The 23490-nt window shown below is 37.2% G+C and overlaps 2 protein-coding genes across 2 annotated transcripts in view; one reads left to right on the forward strand and one right to left on the reverse strand.

Annotated features, from left to right (window-relative positions):
* LOC120306662 overlaps positions 1–23490 on the forward strand; it is a 59969-nt gene that overhangs the window by 27481 nt on the left and 8998 nt on the right. The gene's annotated exons all lie outside the window — the stretch shown is intronic.
* On the reverse strand, positions 6223–10446 carry LOC120306642 (immunoglobulin lambda-1 light chain-like). Its single transcript, XM_039340247.1, has 3 exons — positions 10291–10446; positions 8159–8521; positions 6223–6659 (listed from the first exon to the last, which is right to left on the reverse strand). The coding sequence occupies exons 1-3, from the start codon at positions 10337–10339 to the stop codon at positions 6331–6333; spliced, it is 741 nt and encodes a 246-aa protein (XP_039196181.1). The 5' UTR covers positions 10340–10446; the 3' UTR covers positions 6223–6330.

The following is a 23490-nucleotide window of genomic DNA, read 5'->3' on the forward strand; positions in this document are numbered from 1 at the left end:
GTTCTGAAGGAACTGGCAGATGTGATCTCAGAACCACTGAACTATATCTTTCAAAGATTCTGGAGCGCTGGGGAACTACCAGAGGACTGGAAAAGAGCTGATGTAGTTCCCATCTTCAAAAAAGGGGAAAAAATGGATCCAGGAAACTACAGTCCTATCAGCCTGATCTCAATACTTGGAAAGATTCTGGAAAAAATAATCAAACAAATCAGTGAACACCTAGAGGCAAACAAAGTCATTACCAAAAGCCAACATGGATTTGTCAAAAACAGATCACGCCAGACAAATCTTATTGCATTCTTTGACCAGGTGACAAAATTAGGGGGCCAGAAGAATGCTGTGGATATAATTTACTTGGACTTCAGTAAAGCATTTGATAAAGTAGATCACAATCTACTACTTGATAAGATAGAAAAATGTGGGTTAGACAGCATCACCACCAGATGGATTCGTAGCTGGCTGACCGGCCGTACTCAGCGTGTGGTCCTCAATGGAACTCATCTACATGGAGGGAAGTGTGTAGTGGGATGCTCCAGGATTCTGTTCTAGGCCCAGTGCTCTTCAACATCTTCATCTTTTTTATTTATTTATTTATTATTTTTAACCAACAAGACAAAACAAAACAAAGCAAAACATAACACACATACACACACAATATATACTCCTCCTTTTTTTTACAGCAATTGCGTAATGGTAATCTATTATTTACATTTTCCCCTTATTCTTCTTTAGAATATTTGTCCTTATAGCCCCGTTATTTCTTATTTACATTTTTCTTCCTTCATGTTCTACTTCTTACTAAGAATAATTCATATTATTATTATTATTATACATTATTATATACATATTTTCACTTTTGACCTTTCCATATTTATTCTCCTCTATTATTTCTAGTCTCCAACCAGACCTACAACTTGTTCCATATTATATAATACTCTGTGTCTTCCTTTTCTTTTATCTCTTTTGTTAATTTGTCCATCTCAGCACAGTCCAGGATTTTTCTTATTACTTCTTCCTCTGATGGTATATTCTCATTTTTCCAGCACTGTGCATATGCTATTCTTGCCGCCGTTATTATATGTAAAATTAAGTACCATATTTCCATAATCAGCGTGTGGTCCTCAATGGAACTCATCTACATGGAGGGAAATGTGTAGTGGGATGCTCCAGGATTCTGTTCTAGGCCCAGTGCTCTTCAACATCTTCAACGATTTGAATGAGGGGATAGATGGGGAGCTCATCAAATTTGCAGATGACATCAAACTGGCAGGAATAACCAACACTCCAGAATACAGGCTTAAGATACAAAAGGATCTTGACAGACTTGAACATTGGGCGCTATCTAACAAAATGAAATTCAATGGTGAAAAAAGTAAGGTTCTACATTTAGGCAAGAAAAACCAAATGCACAGGTATAGTATAGGTAGTAGTAGTAACTGTGAGAGGGATCTTGGAGTCCTAGTGGGCAATCACTTAAATATGAGCCACCAGTGTGCTACAGCTGCCAAAAACGCCAACACAGTGCTAGGCTGCATTAACAGAAGGATAGAATCAAGATCATGTTAATGCCTTGGTAAGGCCACACTTGGAATACTGCATCCAGTTTTGGTCACCACAATGTAAAAAGATGTTGAGACTCTAGAAAGAGTGCAGAGAAGAGCAACAAAGCTGATTAGGGGACTGGAGGCTAAAACATATAAGGAACGGTTGCTGGAATTGGGAATGTCTAGTTTAATGAAGAGAAGGTGACATAATAGTAATGTTCCAATATCTCAATATCTCAAAGAAGAGGGCATCAAGCTATTCTCCAAAGTTCCTGAAGGCAGGACAAGAAGCAACAGATGGAAACTAACCAAAGAGAGAAGCAACCTAGAACTAAGGAGAAATTTCCTGGCAGTTAGAACAATTAATCAATGGAACAATCTGCCTCCAAAAGCAGTGAATGTTCCAACACTGGAAGTTTTTAAGAAGAGACTGGATAGCCATTTGTCTGAAATGTATAGGGTTTCCTGCCTGAGCAGGGATTTGGACTACATGACCTCTAAGGTCCCTTCCATCATCATCGCCATCATCATCGCCATCATCATCATCATCACATGAAATTTTAGGGGTAGCAATATGAAACCATTTGCATTGCTTGCAGGATGTTTTTTTTCAAATTTGCCAGTCTAGCCTATAGTCTGGATGTGACCTGGTGCCCTCCATTTAAGCAATAATTAGGTTTTTGCTTGGCTTAGCATTTTCCAAGTTTAGCCAAGGTTGTCTAGATGCTGTAGCCATGGAGTCAATCATGCTGAACCTATTCGCATGGAACAGCATGAGATAGGATTCTGAGCATTTGGGCTTTGTGTACTGTGTCCCAGCACTTGCACTCTGTTCATAGTTTCTTCCTACCATCTGAAGTGGATAAATAAGCCAGAAATCACTTAACAATTTCATCTAAAATGGGGGTCTTTCTTTATCTGGAGTGCTTTTTAAAAGCTGGCATTGTAAACCCAATTGTTCTTGGTCTGCCATTTTTAACTTACTTGATAACAAGAAACCAAGTTTCTTCCTTGGCACATCATATCTAGAAAAACCAATAAAGCTTGATCTGGTTTTGGTTCTACACAAGCTCCTGGACTTAACTAGCTAGGATCTGGCTCAAAGAATGCTGACATGAGAATGTGTTTCAGTTAGCGGCTTTTAAGGAGACTGAAAAGCTTGGCAGTTCCTTGAAAATTATTAAATTATTTGTAAAAAGAGCATTTCAGAATGGATGTAGCTTTTCTTTCAAGGGCTCCAGTCTGTAACTGAGGAGCCTTTTCAAGAGACCAGAAAGGAAGGCAATTTAGCCTTGATTCGCTAAGGAATTTGCCACAAGAACAACCGAGTCTTGACTTGCGTTGGGTTTCAGAGCTGCCCTTCATTTTCTGTCACCAGTATGATTGTCACCAGGAAGTTCAGAAGCAAAGACTCCCAGTTTTTAAACTACTGCTTATTTAGCAAGCTATGGCTAATGTTAATTGTGGCTAGCATGCTTCATTTCAGCCTCTGTTCATCTTTTGCATAAAATGGTCCTTGTAAGAGGGAGGGGGCTACTGAGGGAAACCCAAGTTCTCTGAGGCTCCTTCTGGTCATTTTCAACCATGGCTAGTGGGATGCTTGATGTCTGAGCCAGGATGGTCTCTAGTCTGGGAATTTAAATTCCTTTAGTTATCAACCCAACAAGAAATCACCAATGCAGAAGGCTTTTTATCAACAGAGAGGTGGCTAGGTAACATAAGAGAGCCATTGTCTGGTAGACCTTTTGGGCTGCAGGATGAACTGAAGCTGTCTTATAAGTACTTTAAACAAAATAATCAGAGAACCATTACGAAACAGCAGGCAGTGGGGTGATGCTGTTCAGCCCAGCCTTGCTTTTCTTCAGAGACAGTGGCTGAGCATTTGCTTCTTGCGTTTTGGTAAGCTTCCCATGTGTGCTTGAGGATCTAAAGCTTTTGTGCTTAATTAACTATTGTTTTACTGACTGTTGCTTATAAAATAGAATGCGGCTGATATAATAAACTTATTAAATATAAGAAAATTTTCCACTCTGTTAAGACATTCTAAATTTATTAACAAAGTTAACAAAAGAAGTTAATAAAACATCAGTAAATCAAGGTGGGTTTTTTTTTAAACAAGCCCCACAGCTGGTGTACTTACTGATGTTTATGCCAGCTTCAAGAGAATGGCAATCCGGGAGTAGGAAACCAACTTGAAATCTAAGTCACATAATAGTCCTGAAAAACTGAAACATCTTAAATTGACTTTTTTTTTACATAGATTAAAAAGTGGCATGGCAATAAATTGACAGGATATATAATATGGTTTTGTATCTTGGTTTGGGAAGGCTTGCCTGGAGACTGATATATAGCCGAAGTTCACATGGACTTGGTACAACGATTGCAGCTATAACGCACAAATTGTGTATATAAATTAGAGGGTGTATGAAACTTGTTGACAATCTTTGCAACATAATAGGTGTTCAGCATAAAATTAGACATTTCATAAATCATCATCAGAGCCTCTGAATAAATGTGAACAGAATTGCAAACTTAATATTGATCTATATCTGCTCCCCTGTTCCCTGTTTTGTTCTGAATTTGTCTGTCTTGACTGTTACCCAAACTGGTCATCTCTTTTTAGTTATTTCATAGCTACCTTTTGTATTTAGATCACTTTACAGATTATATTTTTACCTGAATTCCTAAGGTTTTCTACATGTGGCCCAAACATGCCACTGTTTGCAAATTAAGTATTGGCAAGTTGCAACAACTTGGTCTGGTTGCAGCATTCTGGTATTTTTGGGTGACATAATCTTGGTTAGTCTTTATGTTAGAATGTAATATGGCTCTTGAATGATGGTTTTTAGAAACATGATTTATTTATTTCTGTGAAGTAGAGAATATGAATAAATATTTATCAACCAAATAAAGATTATCTTTATGTACAAATTTAAATTTCCAAAGCCTAGTAAAATACCATACAGTGAAAAAAGAACACCCTGTCCTCAACCATCTTTGTAAGGAGATGATTGGCAGGCCCAGCAAATTAGTGATGCATTTTTCTTTAATGATATTCACTCCTGGCCTGAGACTGGAGTGTAATGGCAGAATCAATGTGACTGATCAATAGTTTAAGAGGGAATCAGCATTCTGCTAACAGAAGAGCAGCCTGCATGAAAGCATAGAGAAGTGAATGGTTGGCACAGAGGCTTTGTAGCAATCAGAATAAATGTCCAGGGAATGAAATGGATAGAATTATTATTATTGTTGTTGTTGTTGTTGTCGTCATCATCATCATCATCAACAACAACAACCACCTGTAGAACACTAGTAGTAAAAGGGGGGGGGGAAATGAACCTACCACTGGGAGAAAAGCATTGGCATTTGTTACTGATACTGTGCTTTGTACCAAAATAGTACACGTACATATGCAGTTCATTCTGATTCATTTTCTCTTAATGCAGGCACCAGTGGAAAAAGCACTGTGAAAACCAAGATATGAGGAAGTGGGTACAGGGGTGTAGGGTTTGAAAAGGGAGCTGGTTGCAGTCTATTTCATCTCTCATGTATCAAAAAACATTTAAAAAAACAAAACAAAACAAAACCCCTCACCTTCTTTGTTCTTTCATTGGTTCATTCAGTTTCCACTTACTGACAGAAAATGTTCATAATAACATTCCTTTGCTTTGTCTTCTTGCTAACTGCACCAAACTCTGGAGCAGCAGATTCTACAATAAAGCTCCTCTTGTGTGGGACACACTGTGGTGGAAAGGTGTCTAGCAAAGAGCTCTGTGCAACATCATTGGCATTTAGGATGTAAGGATGAAGTTCAGACCTTGTAACTGAAAGAGATGTTGGAGGCAGAAGAAAGCCACAGTTTGAGTTACCCATGGCACTATAATTGGAGGTCACAGTTGTTGCCATGTTGGTTTGTTTTAGCGCAATTTGCTGTTCCAGTGTTTTGACATTAACATATACAAGGCCAGGGCCAATAATGTGTTGTCAGATGCCAAAAAATATTACTCATAAGGTAGAGCAACATGGCAGGCAAAAAAAATAAAAATAAAGGTCATTGTGAGTGGGTTGAGAGCAACATTTGGAAAGGGGGTGACAAGGGGGAAACATAGATAGGCAAAAAAGTTAAGGAAATGATAAAGCCTCCTGCTGTCATCAAACTGAAAAACTTAAAATAAGAGGCAATGCTGCTGAATATACAGAGAACACAATATGGAAGTCTTTGTGCAACAGGCTTGATCAAGTTATTAAAATCAAATCCCTTCATTTCCATAAGCAGGGAGAGGAGAGGACAATGAAAAAATGGGCATTTTGATGTTGTTACTCAAATCATGAGACCTAATGACTTGTATTCAACCTAACAATGGAAATAGACAACTTCTAAGTTGGGATGCTTAGTTAGTAGGAACCTTAGCTAATGGGGATAGAGTTTAGCAAGTACCGTAGTGCAAGTTCACTTCACCAGATTAGTTTATGGTCAAATGGGTTGTGCCAACTCATAAAATGTTTTAGCACAATAGTTTCCTCAGAGATCGGTTTTTCAACATGTAAGCTCCATAAACTCAAGGCAGCACTGCTTGAGAGGAAGCAGCTACTGACCATGCCTCATTCAGATCACAAGAAACTGCCCAACTTCCTTCCATGATCATCCTAAACAAACAAACAAACAATCAGACAGCAATAAGGCATGAATATAGTTTTACTGAGGGTGAAGCCAAAGCATGGAGCAGGACATATTCTGCAGAGAACCTTGAGGGGAAATAAAAGGAAGGCATTGAGGTGAAACCATTTACTTCTTCATGCACCATTCCAGGTGCCGTTCAATCTTGGCCCCAGAAGATTCATGACTCACAGAGCACTGAAAAGGGGTGGCAGAGTTAAAGAAATTGCGTGATACATTAAGGATGCTGGAGGTGGTGTAGGTGCCATCCTCATTCAAGGTCACTTGTCCAGAGGTCACTCCCTCAGTTATATCCTTCCCAGCTGCACTCCACTTGATCTCTAATAAGCCTGGGTAGAAGTCCTCAACTATGCATAAGGCATGGACATCAGGAGATTCTGGTTTCTGGGAAACATCAGACAATATGATGACCGATGATGGCACTTTTGCTGATTGTCCTGTGGAAAACAAGAATAATTGAGTCTTACCATTCTCCCAAACCGCCATAATATTGTTGATTCAGAACCATATTCCCACAATTTAGTGTCAACACTTGCTTTTGGAGGTTTGGTCTAAAAGCCTGCTGGATTGGCTGATTAGCTGCCACAGCACTCACTCAACACTGAGATCTGCAACGGTATGACTTGTGCAATGTGAACACTGGCATTTAGAGATAGCAATGGATTTTTAGATGCTGGGCCTTTTTATTTCTTTTATAGATGATTTTTGCTATTTATTAGTCACAACTTGTTTCTGAATCAAGGAGAGGTTAATGTGTGGTGAGAATGCAAAAAAGGATATTTAACTCCAAACAGATTCAGTCAGTTGTATGGTGGGAACATCAAAACGTATCAATTGACTTCTTTGCTTTCCTGGTCCTCCATTAAAAAGAAAGTCTAAAAAAGTACTCTAAGCCTTTCTATTACGGAACTCACTGCTAAAGCTTTAGTGACCCGGAATATGCATTTCAGACACAAGACAGCTGCCATGAACAAGCTATGCTTATTGCTGTGTTCCTGGTTAATTGGAACCAGACTAGTGACATCATGTTATCTTGCCAGTATCCTTTTGGTGCAAAGGCTTGTGGGATATCAGTTCCCGTAGAATTTGTATGGCATTCTGTTCTAATTCTACCAGATCTAGCTGCAAAAATCCACATGACTATTACAGTAGATGGTAGTAAAGATTTTTGCCATTCAAGTCTAATTACTCTACTCTGTCCTCCATTTCCCCCCATTCAATTAATAGGATGGGATTGAGTACTGTCAGAATCAGTGGTAAGGAGATTTGACTAGGTTAATAGCTGACTGGGATATATATGTTGTTGGAACAGAACCATTGTGCAAATATAGTTTAATCCAGGGGGTCCTTTTAAGACCTGTGGGCTTCAATTCCCAGAATTCCTGAGCCAGTTGAAGTCCACAAGTCATAAAGGCGTCATAGTTCCCCACCTCTGGTCTAATCCAGGAGTGTCAAACTCGCAATGTCATGTGATGTGTCGTGACATATCACGACTTTTTTTTCCATTGCTGGCAATGGGGTGGGCGCGGTTTCACCATGACGCATCCGGCCTGCAGGCTGGCAGTTTGACACCCCTGGTCTAATCCAATTCTACCTAGCCCATTCTCCATTAAGTGATAACAAGCAACATCAAAATTAACTTTGCTGCCATCTGGTGGCCCCTAGTGTAAAGCTCTAGTGGAAATAGAGTTTTCCATAACCTGCCAGCCTTGTTTGGTTTAATTGCATGCAGGGTTCTTAGGAGGCTTAACCAATGGTTGTTGCCCTCAAAATAAGACCAAACCCCATTGCTATTCACTAAAGCCTCACTGCAGCCCAGGTTTTAATAGCATTTAAAACATTCTAGCAGTGTTTATTCCCTCCCTCCCTTGTAAAGAGCAAGAGAAAGAAAATGCCTTTGCTTTACTTCCACCTGTTATGCAATATTCCTGCTCACCTCCTGTGATGATGAGCCGTGTTCCACTCCCTGAGACCGCTATCTGGAAATAATTTCCCTCTGCTAAACAGAAGTAGGTGGCGCTTTCATCTGTTTTCACCTTCTGGATCTGCAAGATGTAGGCATTGGTGACGGCATCCCGGATGGGCACAAAACGTGCATCAAACGAAGAGGATCGTTCTATCTGCCCATTGTTGCTATGCTTCAGGATGAAGGCCGGGCTTTTGCTTGGCTTTTGCTGGAACCAGAAGACATGGTAGTTCTGGATCTTGCCACTTTGCAGAGGGCACTGCAGGACAGCAGTGGAGCCCTCGGCATGTAAGACCTGAGGTGGCTGGACAGGCACAGGTTGCAAGGCTCCACCTGAAGAAGGAAGAAGAGTAGCAGAGATTTATCCTGCTACTGAAGCAGAAGGTTGGAAATACATTCATTCGTCCTTCTTTTGAAAGAATCTGCTCAGCCCTGCGTGCTGAAACCTGTATGGAGGACTTCCCTTTCCAGAGAAGGAGGATTGGTTGTGCCCATTAAGCAAAGCATTTTTATTTGGTTTCACAACACACTTAATCAAATTCGTTCAAGACAGAGCAGCTCTAATTTGCAGAATATTCCAAATCTTGACTATTGGGTTAGCTCGGGATGCAATATACTCTGCAACATCACTGACACCCTCTCCTCCCCCCCAAAACAGGGAATTCATAGCCATATTGAGCCATGGTGGTGCAGTGGTTAGAAAGAAGTATTTCAGGCTAACTCTGCCTATTGCCGGGAGTTCAATCCCGACAGGACTCAAGGTTGACTCAGCCTTTCATCCTTCCGAAGTAGGTAAAATGAGGACCCAGATTATTGAGGGCAATATGCTGACTCTGTAAACTGCTTAGAGAGTGCTGTAAAGCAGTGGTCCCCAACCTTTTGAGAACCAGGATAATAAAACAGTCATTCTGTGAGTGTATCATAAATAGGTAACGTCATATATTTGTCAGCTTTTATCCAATCGCATTAATACATTTAAACATATCATAACTCCAATACACCACAGTCCCACTTCAGTTATGTATTCAACGTATTGTCTGATAACAGAACTAAAAATATACCTGCTAGGAAACTTTCTATGTCGCTAGTTCAGTATTTGTTAAAGAAAATGGTCAGATCCTTGCTTAGTGGCAAAAATCTAGCCAATCTTGGTTGAACAAAAATACTCTGTAACTATAGGAATTAATTAGCAGTTAGATGAGAGACAAGGGGAAAAGTCAGAGCTGTAAGTTAGACTCCAAGAAGTCAATCGCAACTTGTCAGAGGTTTTAATGATTGGAAAGATGGAAGCAGGGTAGTATAGCGTTTTCTATTCTAGTTTAGTTTATCTTTTTAAAAAAATCACAGTGAGAAGAAAAACAATTTACAGTACATCTCAAAACTGGCACCTGGCTATGTAACAAAGGGAGAGAGCATGGGCTCCTTAGCCTTATCTCCAATGTGCCCTCTGCACCAACTTTGCAGATGTTTCAAAGTGGAGATATCTTGATCTTAGATCTTAGAAAGAACCATAGTATCTCAGAAGTATCAGAAAGGAGAAAGAAGGAATCCAGTCTTAATTCTCCTTCTCTTCAGTTTGAAGACGAGAAGAGAAGGTGACATATTCTATGGCTCTTCAGGTGTTATCCCACAGACCATCAGATGGCACTTTGAGCATTATTTGCTTATGGTACCAATATGACAATAATTGTTTCTATCTAAATGAGGACGCAGATTGTTGGAGTCAATAGGCTGACTCTGTAAACTGCCTAGAGAGGGCTGTAAAGCACTGTGAAGCGATATTTAAGTCTAAGTGCTGTTGCTACTTGTTACTGAGACTCCTGCTTATTCCACGCTTATGAAAAAAATGGAAATATCTATCCATAAATATCTATCCATAAATAGCAAAACATATTTATTTTACCATTCAGTTTCCCAGATGTGCATCACCATTTATATGTCTTCATATCTCTGCTGCGTTCGTTAATTGTGTTCCCATGAAAGACTAGAGATGTCTAAATTTTGCTAGCTCACCATGCTTACTCTCTGTCCTAGCACAAGTCCTAAATTTCTCCTTTCCCACTGCAAGTACTTGGTCCCCTTTAGCTGACACATATACTCACTCTGGATGAAGAGGGCCAATGAAAGGCACAGCAGGATCATAGAGCTCATCCTTCTCTGCTCAGGGAGGGGCTCTGGAGCAAAGCCGATGTTCAGATCTTCACTGTAGAGAACACATGGCAGACATGGTATTTTATGAGTCTCAGACTCATTTGCAAGCATTTGCTTACGAACCAGCTTCTTTCCTGACTTTCAGGCAATATAGCTTAGTGATGAGCTTAAGGTAGCAGAGCATAAAGCTGATTATAACTCTACTGGGGGATTTCCATGGGGGATTTCTTCAACATTTGATTGTATGCATGTTCTGTTTTTTCCAAAACAGTGTGGTCCTACTGAATTGGGATAACCTGAAGTGATCCTAACAATTTGCTTTATATATTTTTTTAAATTCTTTGCATCCAGACAGAAAAGAGCAAAACATTCACAAATAAGTCCTTTATCTAAAGCAGATTTGCAGACTGCAAGAGCAAAAAAAAAAAAAAAAAAAAAAAGATTGCTGCTCCTAATTGTTAGATCCTTAATAATAATAAAAACTCTTTTTGTTAGTGTAGTATTCTACCTAGTTAATTATTATCCATCCATTCTTACAATCTTCTGAGGATGATTTAGCTAGTCTCTACTGGAAATGTTGAACTAGCCTTCCCATCCCTTAGCATTTATGTTGTTATGCAGAAGTCTGTATAACTACAGAGAATAATTTTCCCCAGTATGGTTTATATATCCTAAATAGTGAACATTCTAATCGTTGTCTTAAAAGTTCCATCTGATTTAAAAATACTCTTTAAGTTTGCTTTCTAACATGCATTAAGATTTGGGAAGTTCCATAACTCTAATCAGTAAATAATTTTCAATTAAAATATAAATTTAATATTAAATTTAATAAATTTGATATTTATTTAATGTTTATTTAAAATTTAATGTTTATTTAAAATTTAATAATACATAATTAATAATTACTTTAATACATTTAACTTAAAAGGATACTTTATTACTGAGATTTCTACCTCAGTTCAGTCTAGCAACTCTGAGCAGTATACAGAATCCAATCAGTAAAGAAAAATAGTGTATAAATACACAAAAAAATGGCAACTGACAAAACATGCCTAAATATATGTTAAATTCCTCTTCTACAGAATACTTCTCTCAAAAGATGGGAAAAACATCTTTATAGTTAAGCGCGCTGCTCTTCAATCCCTGAAAGTTCTATGACAAAATAAATTTAACCACTTTTCAAAAAGTTTTGGGGAACAGAGCCAACCTCACTCCAGGGACAATTTTTTTTCAAAGAAAGGGTGTCCTAATAGAGACTTTTTTATTTCCTCCTATCCAGGGGCATTCATACTGGAGTAAAAATGGGCAAAATGTCAGGCATGATGCCACAATTCAAGTCCCACCTCTTTCCTGTACGTGTGCATGCAGACGGGCATGGCCTGGATTGTGATGCGGTGCCAGCTACCTAGCAGATTGTGTTCCTTGTTTGCAGATGCTGTGCTGTCATATCTCTCAGTGAGTGGGAAGTTGTAATGGTCTGTGGGAATGAGCCCTTGGGAGACAGGAGGAAGAGCTCCATCCTAAGCAACCGCCATACAAATGGTATCTCAGCCCAGCGAAGGAAAAAAAAATGTGCGCGAAGCATCTCAGAAAAGACCCTCCGGTTTTCTGGAAAGTCAAGTCAAGGGAAGGAGCAAATGCTTGTAGACTGGCAAAATTCTATTACTGTAAACTTGCAATAAAGATCATGTTAGCACTCATGATTTGTACTTCCTGTTTGGATATGTTTTATCTTGCTGACAGGAAGGGATTGGCATCTATTAGACTTCCTGGGAGCATGTATTGGGCAAGCAGATTCTACCTGGAGCAGGCCATTTTGTACTTAAGAGGAACAGAATACGTTTTTCTCTCTGTGTGATTTCCATTAGAGGTAAATACAACAAAAGCAAATCCCTCTTTAATCTCTTCTCTTCCCGTCATTTAGGCATTTCAAATGATTTAAACAAGGAGTATGCGTTTTTCAGATTTGCAAAATCTTTGCTGTTATTTTCATAATATTATTATGACTACTAACTAGATTCAGATATAAAAATATACATTCTGTTGCCTTGTTGCTGATAGAAGTTTAAGAATTGCATCATTTACTGTTGAACATTACAACTGTCTTAAGTTTTTAAATTAATCTTTTAACATTTGATTTCATTAAAGTTTGTAGAAATCTATTCTTTGTAGTGTATATGTGGGAGATTGAAATAATATTGTAAATCGGTGGCTATTAAAGTTATGATATATTTGTGCTTTAATACACTCTGAAACTACTAAGAAGATGACTGTGCATTACTGAAAAAGATCTTGCATTGAAAACCATTTGTTATTCTGATAAACGAGTTTAGAAGTTTTCACAGGTGTCTATTAAATATCGTCAAGCAATGGGATGTTTGCCTTCTTTAAAAAAAATTCAGTGCAGTCCATGAAATTGCTTTTCCCCACCCCCCATTACTCTGTTTCAGTAATTTCAGAAAGTAGGGAAATCATTTTGTTGCTGCCGTGGTAGAAACGGGAGTCAGAAATCCTTGCACGTTATTCAGAGACCTTTCAGTAAATCTTGATATCTTTTTGGTCTATCTACTTTCTTCTGAATCATTTATCTCCATTTTACCTTTTGTACAGGAAATAGTAACATAAGACTATAAGAATGAGACTTTGTCATGCAACAAGCAACAGAGATGCTGAGCAGAAAGAATCTGGTGGCTTTCACTGTGTGGTCACCCTGGTATTAGTCACAGCTACTTTACTTTTTCTAATGGTTGGCCAGTACCTGCCCATATAAAGAGTTAGGATTTACTCTTCTTCCTTCCTTTAATCCCAAAACCTTGAAGAATCTCCATCTTTTGAACTTAAGGTAAGCCTTGTAGTGGGCTCAGGCCACTGGAGATGGAGAATAAACTCATTCTCCTGTCATAAACCCATCATGGAAGCTTTGAAACAGGATGTTTGCTTTCACATTCACAGAGCAAAGGAATAATAATAATAATAATAATAATAATAATAATAATAATATTGGAAGGGACCTTGGAGGTCATCTAGTCCAACCCCCTGCTCAGGCAGGAAACCCTATACCATTTCGGACAAATGGCTGTCCAGTCTCTTCTTAAAAACTTCCAGTGTTGGAGCATTCACCGCTTCTGAAGGCAAGTTGTTCCACTGGTTAATTGTTCTAACTGTCAGGAAGTTTCTCCTTAGTTCTAGGTTGCTTCTCTCCTTGATTAGTTTCCACCCATTGCTTCTTGTCCTGCCTTCAGGCACTTTGGAAAATAGCTTGACTCCCTCTTCTTTGTGGCAGCTCCTGAGATATTGGAACACTGCTATCATGTCCCCCCTCGTCCTTCTCTTTATTAAACTAGGCATACCCAATTCCAGCAGCAGTTCCTTATATGCTTTAGTTCCAGTCACCTAATCATCTTTGTTGCTCTTCTCTGTACTCTTTCTAGAGTCTCAACATCTTTTTTACATCGCAGTGACCAAAACTGGATGCAGTATTATAATGTACTGGCCTTAAGTTATCTTTCCTACGGTGCTTCATGTGTGGATGGTAAAGTTGTGAATAAGTGAATTATCACCTTTGATCTGATCTAAAGGCAAACATTTCTAGTCTTCTTTTTTGGATGATCATTAAGTGTTATAACCAAAGTTTGTTTTAAGTTGAAATATTTTTGGTTAAAGCCTATTATTCTCTGGGGTTTTTTTGAGAACTTTATTTTCTAGGGTAGAAGTGTTGATCTCAAATTAATGAATGAGTAACCACTATGCCTTTGAAAACATCAGAGGAATTTAAAAAGTTTTATTGATAAAATTACTTTAGACTCTCAAGTTATTGCTCAGCTCTTAAATTATATTTGGTCCATGTGAATTGATCAAATTTTGCTTTCTCAGTAGAGGATTTATTGATTTATTGCTCAAGATTTACTTGTTTATCACTGTTCTCTTGAACTGATAATTTTCTATTAGGTTAGATGTGTATAATTGGTATCTTGAAAGCGGATTTTTATTTTATGTGACAAGAAAGAAGTAGGTAGCTATCATTCTCATAATTTCTCTGAAAACTAGCCAGTTCAATAATGTTTCATTAAAGGGAAGTTTCACTAGAAACATTTCTAGATAGGAAAATAATTCATACATAATAAGGTAAAAAAAATAAGAAAATTTGAAATGAGTTTTGTGAGAGAAAGCTTTATAAATACTGTATCTATTGATAAACTCATTGAAAACTTCTCATCTAATGCTGTATAATTAGCTTTATTTGAAATCATATTGCCAATATTGTAGAAAACAGCATTCAGCAGATTCCACGCAGTATGTGTCTGTCATGTTTGGCAACTGATGCCTGTGATTCTTCTGAAGTTAAAACTACGTAAGAAGCAGATATGGAATGTGAGATCCATGTACAAAATAGAAGCTATTCATTGAAGAGTGGATTGTTACATTTGAGTTGATTCTGAAACATATTGGCTTCATGGCACTGTCTTTCAAGTAATTTAAACAGTGCTAATATATGGACACGAGGCTTTTCAGAAAACCATGATGAATATGCCAAATCCAAAATTAGAGATAATAACAGGAACGGGAGCAATATTTCATGAAATGGAGACCCCTGATCATTCATAGTAGACATAGCAGGCTATGGTGGGATCTCTGAGGACCCAAGTATCAACAAATATGTGAGCTCCTAACAACTGACACGTCAGCATCTGATTGGTGAAACAAGGAGCAACCTGATGGACAAAGAGGCCTAGCTTTGCAAATTCAGCTATTTTTCAGTTCCATTAGTCAAATGAATTGAGATCAATCTGGAATACATCTGAGCTAATTATAGGCCAGGGATAGATGATTCTGACACACCTGGTCACTGTTTTTCTCAACTTGTTTTCTTAAAAGGCTTAAAAATACTTTACCGCAAACCACTCGCGCGCTCCAGAGCGTGTCTGCAGGGCTTCCAAAAACAGTGTTGGAGCCAACAGAAATGTATAAAATAGTTTCTAATCATTAAATATGGGGCTAGGTCTCCACCTAGAGAGATCATGCCCCTCTGACTCTGGACACATAGAAACAACAGCACATGTACTCCTTCAGTGCCTATATTATAGAGACATTTGTACTAGTCTTATCTCACCAGGATGCATGGGACAATCCTATGCATGTCTACAACATATAATGTTGCCAGGTTCTACGCAACAGGACTTAAAATCCATCAGATAATGGATGACTTGTGCCTCAAGCAGCTAAGTGGGGTTTACATTCTGATAGACTTAGTTAGCCATACACTAACTTTTCCCCTGCAGGCATTTAATGTTTTACCTCCCCCTTTAGATTCTTTTTAGATTCCTTCGTTGCATACCTGCATACATATATATTTAAAATAAATTATAAATGCATGTTAATATATTTAAAATATGTATTTTAGGCGTTCTAACCTTGTGTAACTTGTTTTTATATTTTTTTAGCTTTTTAAAATTATTGTTTGTAACCCAGCCTCCTTACTCTCGTCTCTGACCCAAATAAAGATTTGTTTGTTTCTTTGGCTAAGTGTCCAGCTATTCTAGTATTTATTTCATTGGAGTGTATATGGTAGGATTCCTAGCTAGGATTTCAGATCAGATCATATCTCCCAAACTTCCTGATATCTTGAAATCTGCCTCTGACTTGACAGATAGGCCTCTGTACATCCACACTTCACCCCTCATCACTGCTTATGAGGGAGGGCAATGAAAAATATGAAACTGGAGAGAAATAGAGAATATGAAAGAGAACCCAGAGTTACATCCATTTCAACCTTAGGTTGCAATCCTTTTAATTATTAAATCAGCTGCATTCTACTAAAGGATGAATTTCAATGCTTCATAAGATAAAGTATAATGCTAATTTTTACCTCATGCATCACCAGAGCTTAATTATGAGAAACAGTATATTAAATTCTCAGATCAGAATACTTGTTCACTTCATCTTTGATGGAAAGACCATATTATTTCAGGTAGCCTTAATTTTTTTATTTTTTTTTTAACCTGGTGTAATGGATTTCAAAACTTTCATGGGCAACTCTAATGGTTTACTTAAACATTTTTTCTAAAAAGTGAAGTGACCAATGGCTTAATGAATAAAACTGGGGAATATAGGCTCAAATCTCACTTGGGTTTTATCTGGTGTGGAAATGTTACATTAAAAAGATAAAGCAAACTTCTGTTTTCCTTATGGAAGACACGTTTTCTACAAAAACATGCTGAATGCCATTTATTTTGTGAAATAGAATCTGTGTTTAAAAATGTAATGTTTAGTGTCATTTTTAGATTTAATATATTAGGTGTATATTAATTTGCTTACATGCACTAATAAATGATGTGTTCACTTTTGCCTTTTCAGGCCTGGATTAAAATATTAGGACTTCTTTAGTAACACTGTTGCCCATATTATTTGGGCATTTAGTCTCACACCTAAATAAGCCAAATCAATCATTTTTTCACTTCTTTCCCAGCTCTCAGTGAAGAATTGTTATCTAACTCTACATATGGATCTTACAGAAAGATGCAGAATAGATTATTTTTTCAATTTAAATTTACTTGCTTCACATTGAAAAAAAGCAAACAACACAATCCAAGCAAGTGTTTTATCCTTAGTACTTGAGGCCCATAGGAACCTGGTTACTTGTTAGCTATTTATTTGTATAAGATTCAGTTTAGAAGTGATTTAAAAAAAAGATGCCTTAGTGGGAAGTTGATGCTTCATAAGGTAGAAGATAAGGCAAAACTAAATACAATAATGTAAGAATAATACTGAGGTGCTTTCTTGCTAATTCTCCAGCGTAATTTTAAGTCAAGAAAGCTGGATATAAACTCCTTAATTTCACAACAACTCCAGTTTCAAGTGGGAAATTATAGACATCTTAGAGTAAGCCAGATGGATGGGAATTCCTAGATGAATCAGCTATTAAAAAACACATTGAGATAAGCTCTGTCTTCACACCATTCAAGAAAGGAAGCCACCTAAGATCAAGGAAAATGGCAAACACCTACACAGATCTTTCCTTATCACATCTATTTACCAACACCCAGATAAGCAGGTACCAGCAGAATAAGCAAGAACAATCAAAGAACAAAGAATGTTCCCCCCCCCAATTAAGAAGAAACAATAACCCAATCAAAGCCGGTAAGAGAAGCTACCACAAATAAACAGCTAGCAAACTCCATTCTCTGATGCATTAATAATGTTACCTAGTCTTGTAACGCAAGATCTGCAGTAAAAGATACAAGCTCAAAGATCACCAAGAATTCAACAATTAAACCCTTATCCACATAAATTCTCCACTATGGCAATTTCAAGTCACTAGAATTAAATGCTAGAGATATTGTAAAAAGCTTTGTGCATTCCAGTAAATAATTATTTAAACTATTATTTGGTTGCCATTCAGTATATTTATATATATATATATATAGAGAGAGAGAGGGAGAGAGAGAGAGAGAGAGAGAGAGAGAGAGAGAGAGAGAGAGAGAGAGAGAGAGAGAGAGAGAGAGAGAATACATTTAAAATATGTCATCAAATTGTTACTGAGAGTTTTGTATATTAAATTAAAATGTTGGCTACTTGCTTGTACCCCAAAAAGAAAGTTGTGCTTGGGATGGACTTAAAACTCTACCCCAAATGAAAAAATGACATGGGCCAGAAAGTGGAGGATTTACTCAGCCTCCAGTCATTCTTCTTCTTGCCATCACCATGTAGCTTGATACTGAATTGCTAGCAATCTAACAGAAATGGGGGTGGAAACCCTGAAGAACTCAAGGCACGGGCACAATTTTCTATAATAGTTCCAATAGTTTCCATACAGGAAAAAAAATAAGACAAAATACGAGCAGCGGCTCACCAAAAATGACTAGAAAAGGAGAAGGCTGCTGTTGGCTTTGCTGGTGTGACTAAAGCAAGAGTATGCTACCCAGATAGACACCCCAACTCTTCTGGAGAAATAAAATAAGAGTTAACACATTGGTCATGTACTTTGCACAACAGAGCGATTGCCTCAACTTCAAATTTAAATGTCAACTGACAGCACCACGGTTCACTAGGCATGATTTACATCAGTTAAGTGGAGTGTGGAGATAAACAAACTGATAATAATCACCCTTCTTTGCCAATCCAGATTGGTCCAAGCAAACATGATGCTAAAGTACTTTGAGTTATTGAAGGAGCAAATTATAATAGGGTTTTTAACATAAATCATAATGCTTTGATGCTCACCGGGCCTTGAGGAGGACATTTTCTTGAGGTTTTTATACTAATAGGTGTATTTAATACTTTTCTTAGTTCTCCCTTTGCTTTTTTATTATAAATGTCAACATTTTAAGCCAAGATGTTAAGATTTTAAATGTTAAAAATAATAAAAACAAGAAATCCAAGAATGTAGGGATACTGTAATTAAATTAGAAGATTCCCTTTTGTGTTCAAATGAATCGGCCAAGTTAAGATTTCTTCTCCGTAATAGACCTCTTGTCAACAGACAACCGGGATTTTCTTTTCAGATATATTTAGCATGTTTTTTTTATTATACTGAGATTTAGTATGCCAGTATTTTACAATTAAATCATTGAAATGATATTCATGAAATAAATGTAAATCTTAGCTGAAAACACTGCAACTGATAAAGGGCCAGATATGCTAGTTTCTGGAATGAGATTACTTGTTGTTTTCACCTCCATCCATGCTATCAGAGTTTGAGATTAGATTTCTATATTTCTCTCATCCACTTCAGCTTCTCTTCTGTTCTGCTGCATGTACTCCCCCAATGCTGTAGTAATTGTGAGCAGTGCCTGCCACAGAAATCCTCCAGACATTTTTTCCCTAACAATATAATATTGATATTGTTATATCAAGCTGAATGATTCTATTATATCATTCAACTTGATGTAATAGAATTTACTTAAGAGTTTTGCAAAGAAAATTAGTATTTTTGAGAAATTCATATGGGTGCAATACAGTGTTCTTATTTAGTTAGAAGGTAACTGAGGGACATGTGTCTTTCACCACACAATCAGCTCTCTTCAGTAGTCTGCAGCCTTCTCTGCTTCCCAGGCTTCAGTTAAATTCAAAGCGAAGACATGATGAAGGAAATCTCTCCTCTGGCCTTTCTCAGAAGCAGCACTAATAACTGATAAAAGGGAATCCTGCTGTTGAAAAATTGCCGGAGAACTCTTCATTCAAAGAAATGGGGAAATTCACCCACCCAGAGTTCTGGCATAGAATTTCTCCTTCCTCTGGAGAAATTTGAAGATATTGTTCATCCAGTTTTGGGGGACTGAAATTTAGTGGAGAATTTCAAAAGCTGGGAGTAGGATTCTATAGTTCCTTTGTGTCTGAACAAAAAACAACAGTTTGGTCATCTGTGCTGTGAGACATCCAGAGGTATTCTCACTTCTACTGCAAAATACGTATTGAGGAAACGACTGTCAAATAGAATAGTACTGTAACTTTTGCACTTCTTTCTAAGTTTGAGTGGAAACTTTTTCTTCCAGATAACCAGTGAAAGAAGCCCAGTTTCCAGGTGTTTCCTTAGAAGAGTTTTGTTCAAACAATTCATGTCTTCAACTTGGCAATCTGCTCTCTGTGCCAATCTGACAAAAAAAAAAAAGAGAGAGAGAGAACATCTTCCTATACCTTTAGATATATCATTTGGTTTGTTCTATCTATGTGAAACAATGTGATCTCAAATACTTTTGTTAAGAATCATCTGCTAATCTCATTTAACAGGTTATCAACATTCATGCAGAATAAAACAGCAGATGGCTTCACATAGATAGTATGAAGGACAAATATTATTTCTCACATGTTAGTAAGACTTTTAGCTAATTCTATAATGTGACATCAAGCAACTATGGAATATCTGTTTATGTTTTCTCATGTTTATCAATGAAAAGTAGCACTGTTACTCTGAGCCAAGCTCACTCAGAGTAACAATGCTGCTTTTGTACAAGATTTTTCCCATTTGATGCTTTTTAAAAGATTTTACAGCTTTTAGGGCTAAGGTATATAGTAAGTTTCTTAAATAAAATGATCAAAGCTAAATTAGACCCTATCTTGTCTATATCATTAGCAATTTATTAAGTCTATCATTTGTACCTCAATAACTGTCTGGTTTGGCACTGCAACCAAACAGGACAGATACGGACTTCAACGGATAGTTAGGACTGTAGAAAAAGCAATTGCAACCAGCCTGCCTTCCACTGAGGATCTTATACTGCATGAACCAAAAAGAGGGCTGAGAAAATATCTACAGACCCCTCACATCCTGGACATAAACTGTTTCAATTTCTCCCCTCAGGACACCGCTACAAGGCATTGCATGCCAAAACTACTACCTAAATACAAAAATAGTTTTTTTCCCCCGTGCCATCATTCTGCTGAACGCAGCACTGTGTCATTTCTTATCTTTTATCATCCTCTCATCTTTCCTACTTAACTCTTCTCCTATTGGTTTCTTATGATTTATCCATTGTTGTTTATTATGATTTATGATCTATTACTTGCTGTTTAAGGGCATATTCTGAACTTATCCATCAGAAACAAATTCCTTGTGTGTTCAATCACACTTGGACAATAAAAAATTCTATTCTATTCTATTCTATTCTATTCTATTCTATTCTATTCTATTCTATTCTATTCTATTCCATTCCATTCCATTCCATTCCAAATGACGCTGAATCAGGACCTGGAGTATGGGATACAGTATATAGCTGTGATCTAAATCCAAATTGCCTTTCACTCCAGCTATTGGCATTGAGGAAGAAAGTTCCTATTGGAACATAATCCAACAAAATGTTATCTGCTTGTACCAACTTCATACATAGCCTTTGGAAGCTTTTCTCTCATCATGGTAAATGTAGATTATAGCTGGTTTTTAAATCATGGTTAGGTTTGCTTTATGGTTGTCACTGCAACACGACACATCAGGGCTATTTTCCACTGCAATCTAGAACTTCCTCAGGTTGAAGAAGTGAAATATGGTTAGGAACAGCACATTGAGATCAGCCATCTGGCAAGACCTATCCAGCGGAATTCATTTTCAATTAAGAAATTAGCAGGTAAAAAAAGAAGATATTTTAAAAAATTCTCCCTTAAGTCTGCAAAGGAAATTCAATTAGAAATATTCTCAGTGACAATCACAGTTTTTAAAAATGTAGCTGAGACTCCAGGAGACTAATGTGATAATTCAGGACAAAGTGATTAGCACATATCACCATCTCCTGGCCTTTCATTTGATCTTCAAAGTTAGAGCCTTATTTTGGATCTGTTTAAAGGTTTATTAGTTTCTGTGGTTATTACTTTGAAAGAAAAGAGATTGATTCTTAAACTGACTTCAAAACTCATAATTGGCAAAGAATTTATTTTAATAAATACTTGGACACTTTCCTCTCCTGCTTTTTGATATAAAAGAGGGTGATCCAGTTCATGCTGATGTTGCAGGAGAAACTTTTTGATTTTAGTTGACATATTTAGAACAAAGGAATTATGTACAATGACATATTATACTGTATTGCTTTGATGAAATAAGGTCCATGTGGTGCAGAATTTCATGTAGTTTAAAGAGAAAAAAAAAAAGAGAGACATAAGCTCTCATTGCCATCTCCAACTAGTAGCTTCCATGATGTGAAGTTCTTTGCTGGGACCAGTTCAAGCGTTGCTACTGTTGAATTTCTGCATGTTACTACAAGATGTAGGATATCACACAGATCTAGACAAGAGTCAGCATCAATTGGAGTACTGGTCCTGAGAAGAATAAAATATCTATCTACCCAAATGTTCTAAGGAGAGAAGAAACTTCCAAGGGACAGAATCTTGCTAAATCTGCCCAGCTGCATTATTTTATGCACTTCTGCCTTACATTTTGTATCAGGCAGGAAGAGGCAAAAAGTTCCAAACACCAGTCTCAGCTAACACTCTTTTAATGGGACTTAAAGCTAAAACAGTAGATACTTCTGTTCTTTCAGTTCCTTATTTTTATCCTCAAATATTGAAAAAATGAGTGGCATTGCCTTTATTGTTATCATTTTTTTTTTAAAAAAATCCCCTTCTTGAATTGCTTCAATAAAAGACTTTCTAACAGGATTTAAAACTGATACCTTCGCATTTTCCTCCTGAACACTTGAATTCATCTGACCTGTAGCATATTAACTAGCTGGTTCCCGTTTCTTGTTTAGTGGCTTGGTATATTGTCAGGTTGTGTTGTATCTGAATTCTTTATTTCTTTTCTCTTTTCCACTCTTTCCCCCTTCCTTACAGCTTTTTCTATTTATTTTTATTCCCATTTTTCTGTTTAAGAATAATGTTAAAAGATCTTTTTTCTTCAGAATGCAGAAGAATACAGAATGCAGAATACAGACTCATGTCAACTAGAAGTAAAATGTTATCCACTCCTCCTTCACTTGTTTTTTTTCCCCTCCTGAGCTTGATCCTATTCTATTTTTCTTTTACATTTTATGGGGTTTTTTTAAAAATAAATTATTTTACACTTGTATTCTTTATTTAATTTGTATTTAGAACCATTAATGTACAACACTGGAAACAAGATTAACTTTTTTTATTTTAAGACTGCTTTACATTAGGGGTCCCCAAGCATCAGCTCACTGAGCCCTCCTTGACACTACAGATTGCTCAGTGACCCCCTAATATGTATTATATAAAATGATTTAATAAATAATACTTTGACTAGTACTACAAACAATAATAATGGTATTAGCCAGAATTAAATCACAAAAATCAAAAGACTTACAACTAGAAGTAAAACAACTGTGGCAAAAGAAAGCAAAGCCAGTACCAATATAGGTAATAGGCACCTTGGGTGCAATCGCAAAACAACCGGCGTGCCACTTGAACAGCATCAGCATTGGCAAAATCACCATAAGTCAATTGCAACAGGCAGCTTTACCTGAAACAGGTTATATCCTGTGACAATATCTTTAACACCATCAAATAACATCTGCCTAGTCCAGATCCTTGGGAAGGACTCAATAGGGGGATAAAAATACCAAATACAGTCTAAACATCTGGCTGATTGTATGACAAATCATAATAATTCGTTATAATAATAGAGACAACTCAAGGCTGCTCTAGCTGATGGTTGAGTCTTACCACTAGCCTTCAGGACCTGTAACTGGTGTGGAGCTCTACAGAGACCC

Source organism: Crotalus tigris, unplaced genomic scaffold, assembly GCF_016545835.1.
Source record: "Crotalus tigris isolate CLP2741 ecotype Arizona unplaced genomic scaffold, ASM1654583v1 scf7180000017742.2353718, whole genome shotgun sequence".
Taxonomy (NCBI): domain Eukaryota; kingdom Metazoa; phylum Chordata; class Lepidosauria; order Squamata; family Viperidae; genus Crotalus; species Crotalus tigris.

What these genes read in the sequence shown, in the direction of transcription:
- LOC120306642 (XM_039340247.1), bottom strand. Translation starts at nt 10,339, where the DNA reads ATGAGCTCTATGATCCTGCTGTGCCTTTCATTGGCCCTCTTCATCCAG. An exon ending in ATTGGCCCTCTTCATCCAGA is followed by an intron (nt 8,522 to 10,290) that starts GTGAGTATATGT and finishes TTCCTTCTTCAG; the next exon opens with GTGGAGCCTTGCAACCTGTG. An exon ending in ACGGCTCATCATCACAGGAG is followed by an intron (nt 6,660 to 8,158) that starts GTGAGCAGGAAT and finishes TGTTTTCCACAG; the next exon opens with GACAATCAGCAAAAGTGCCA.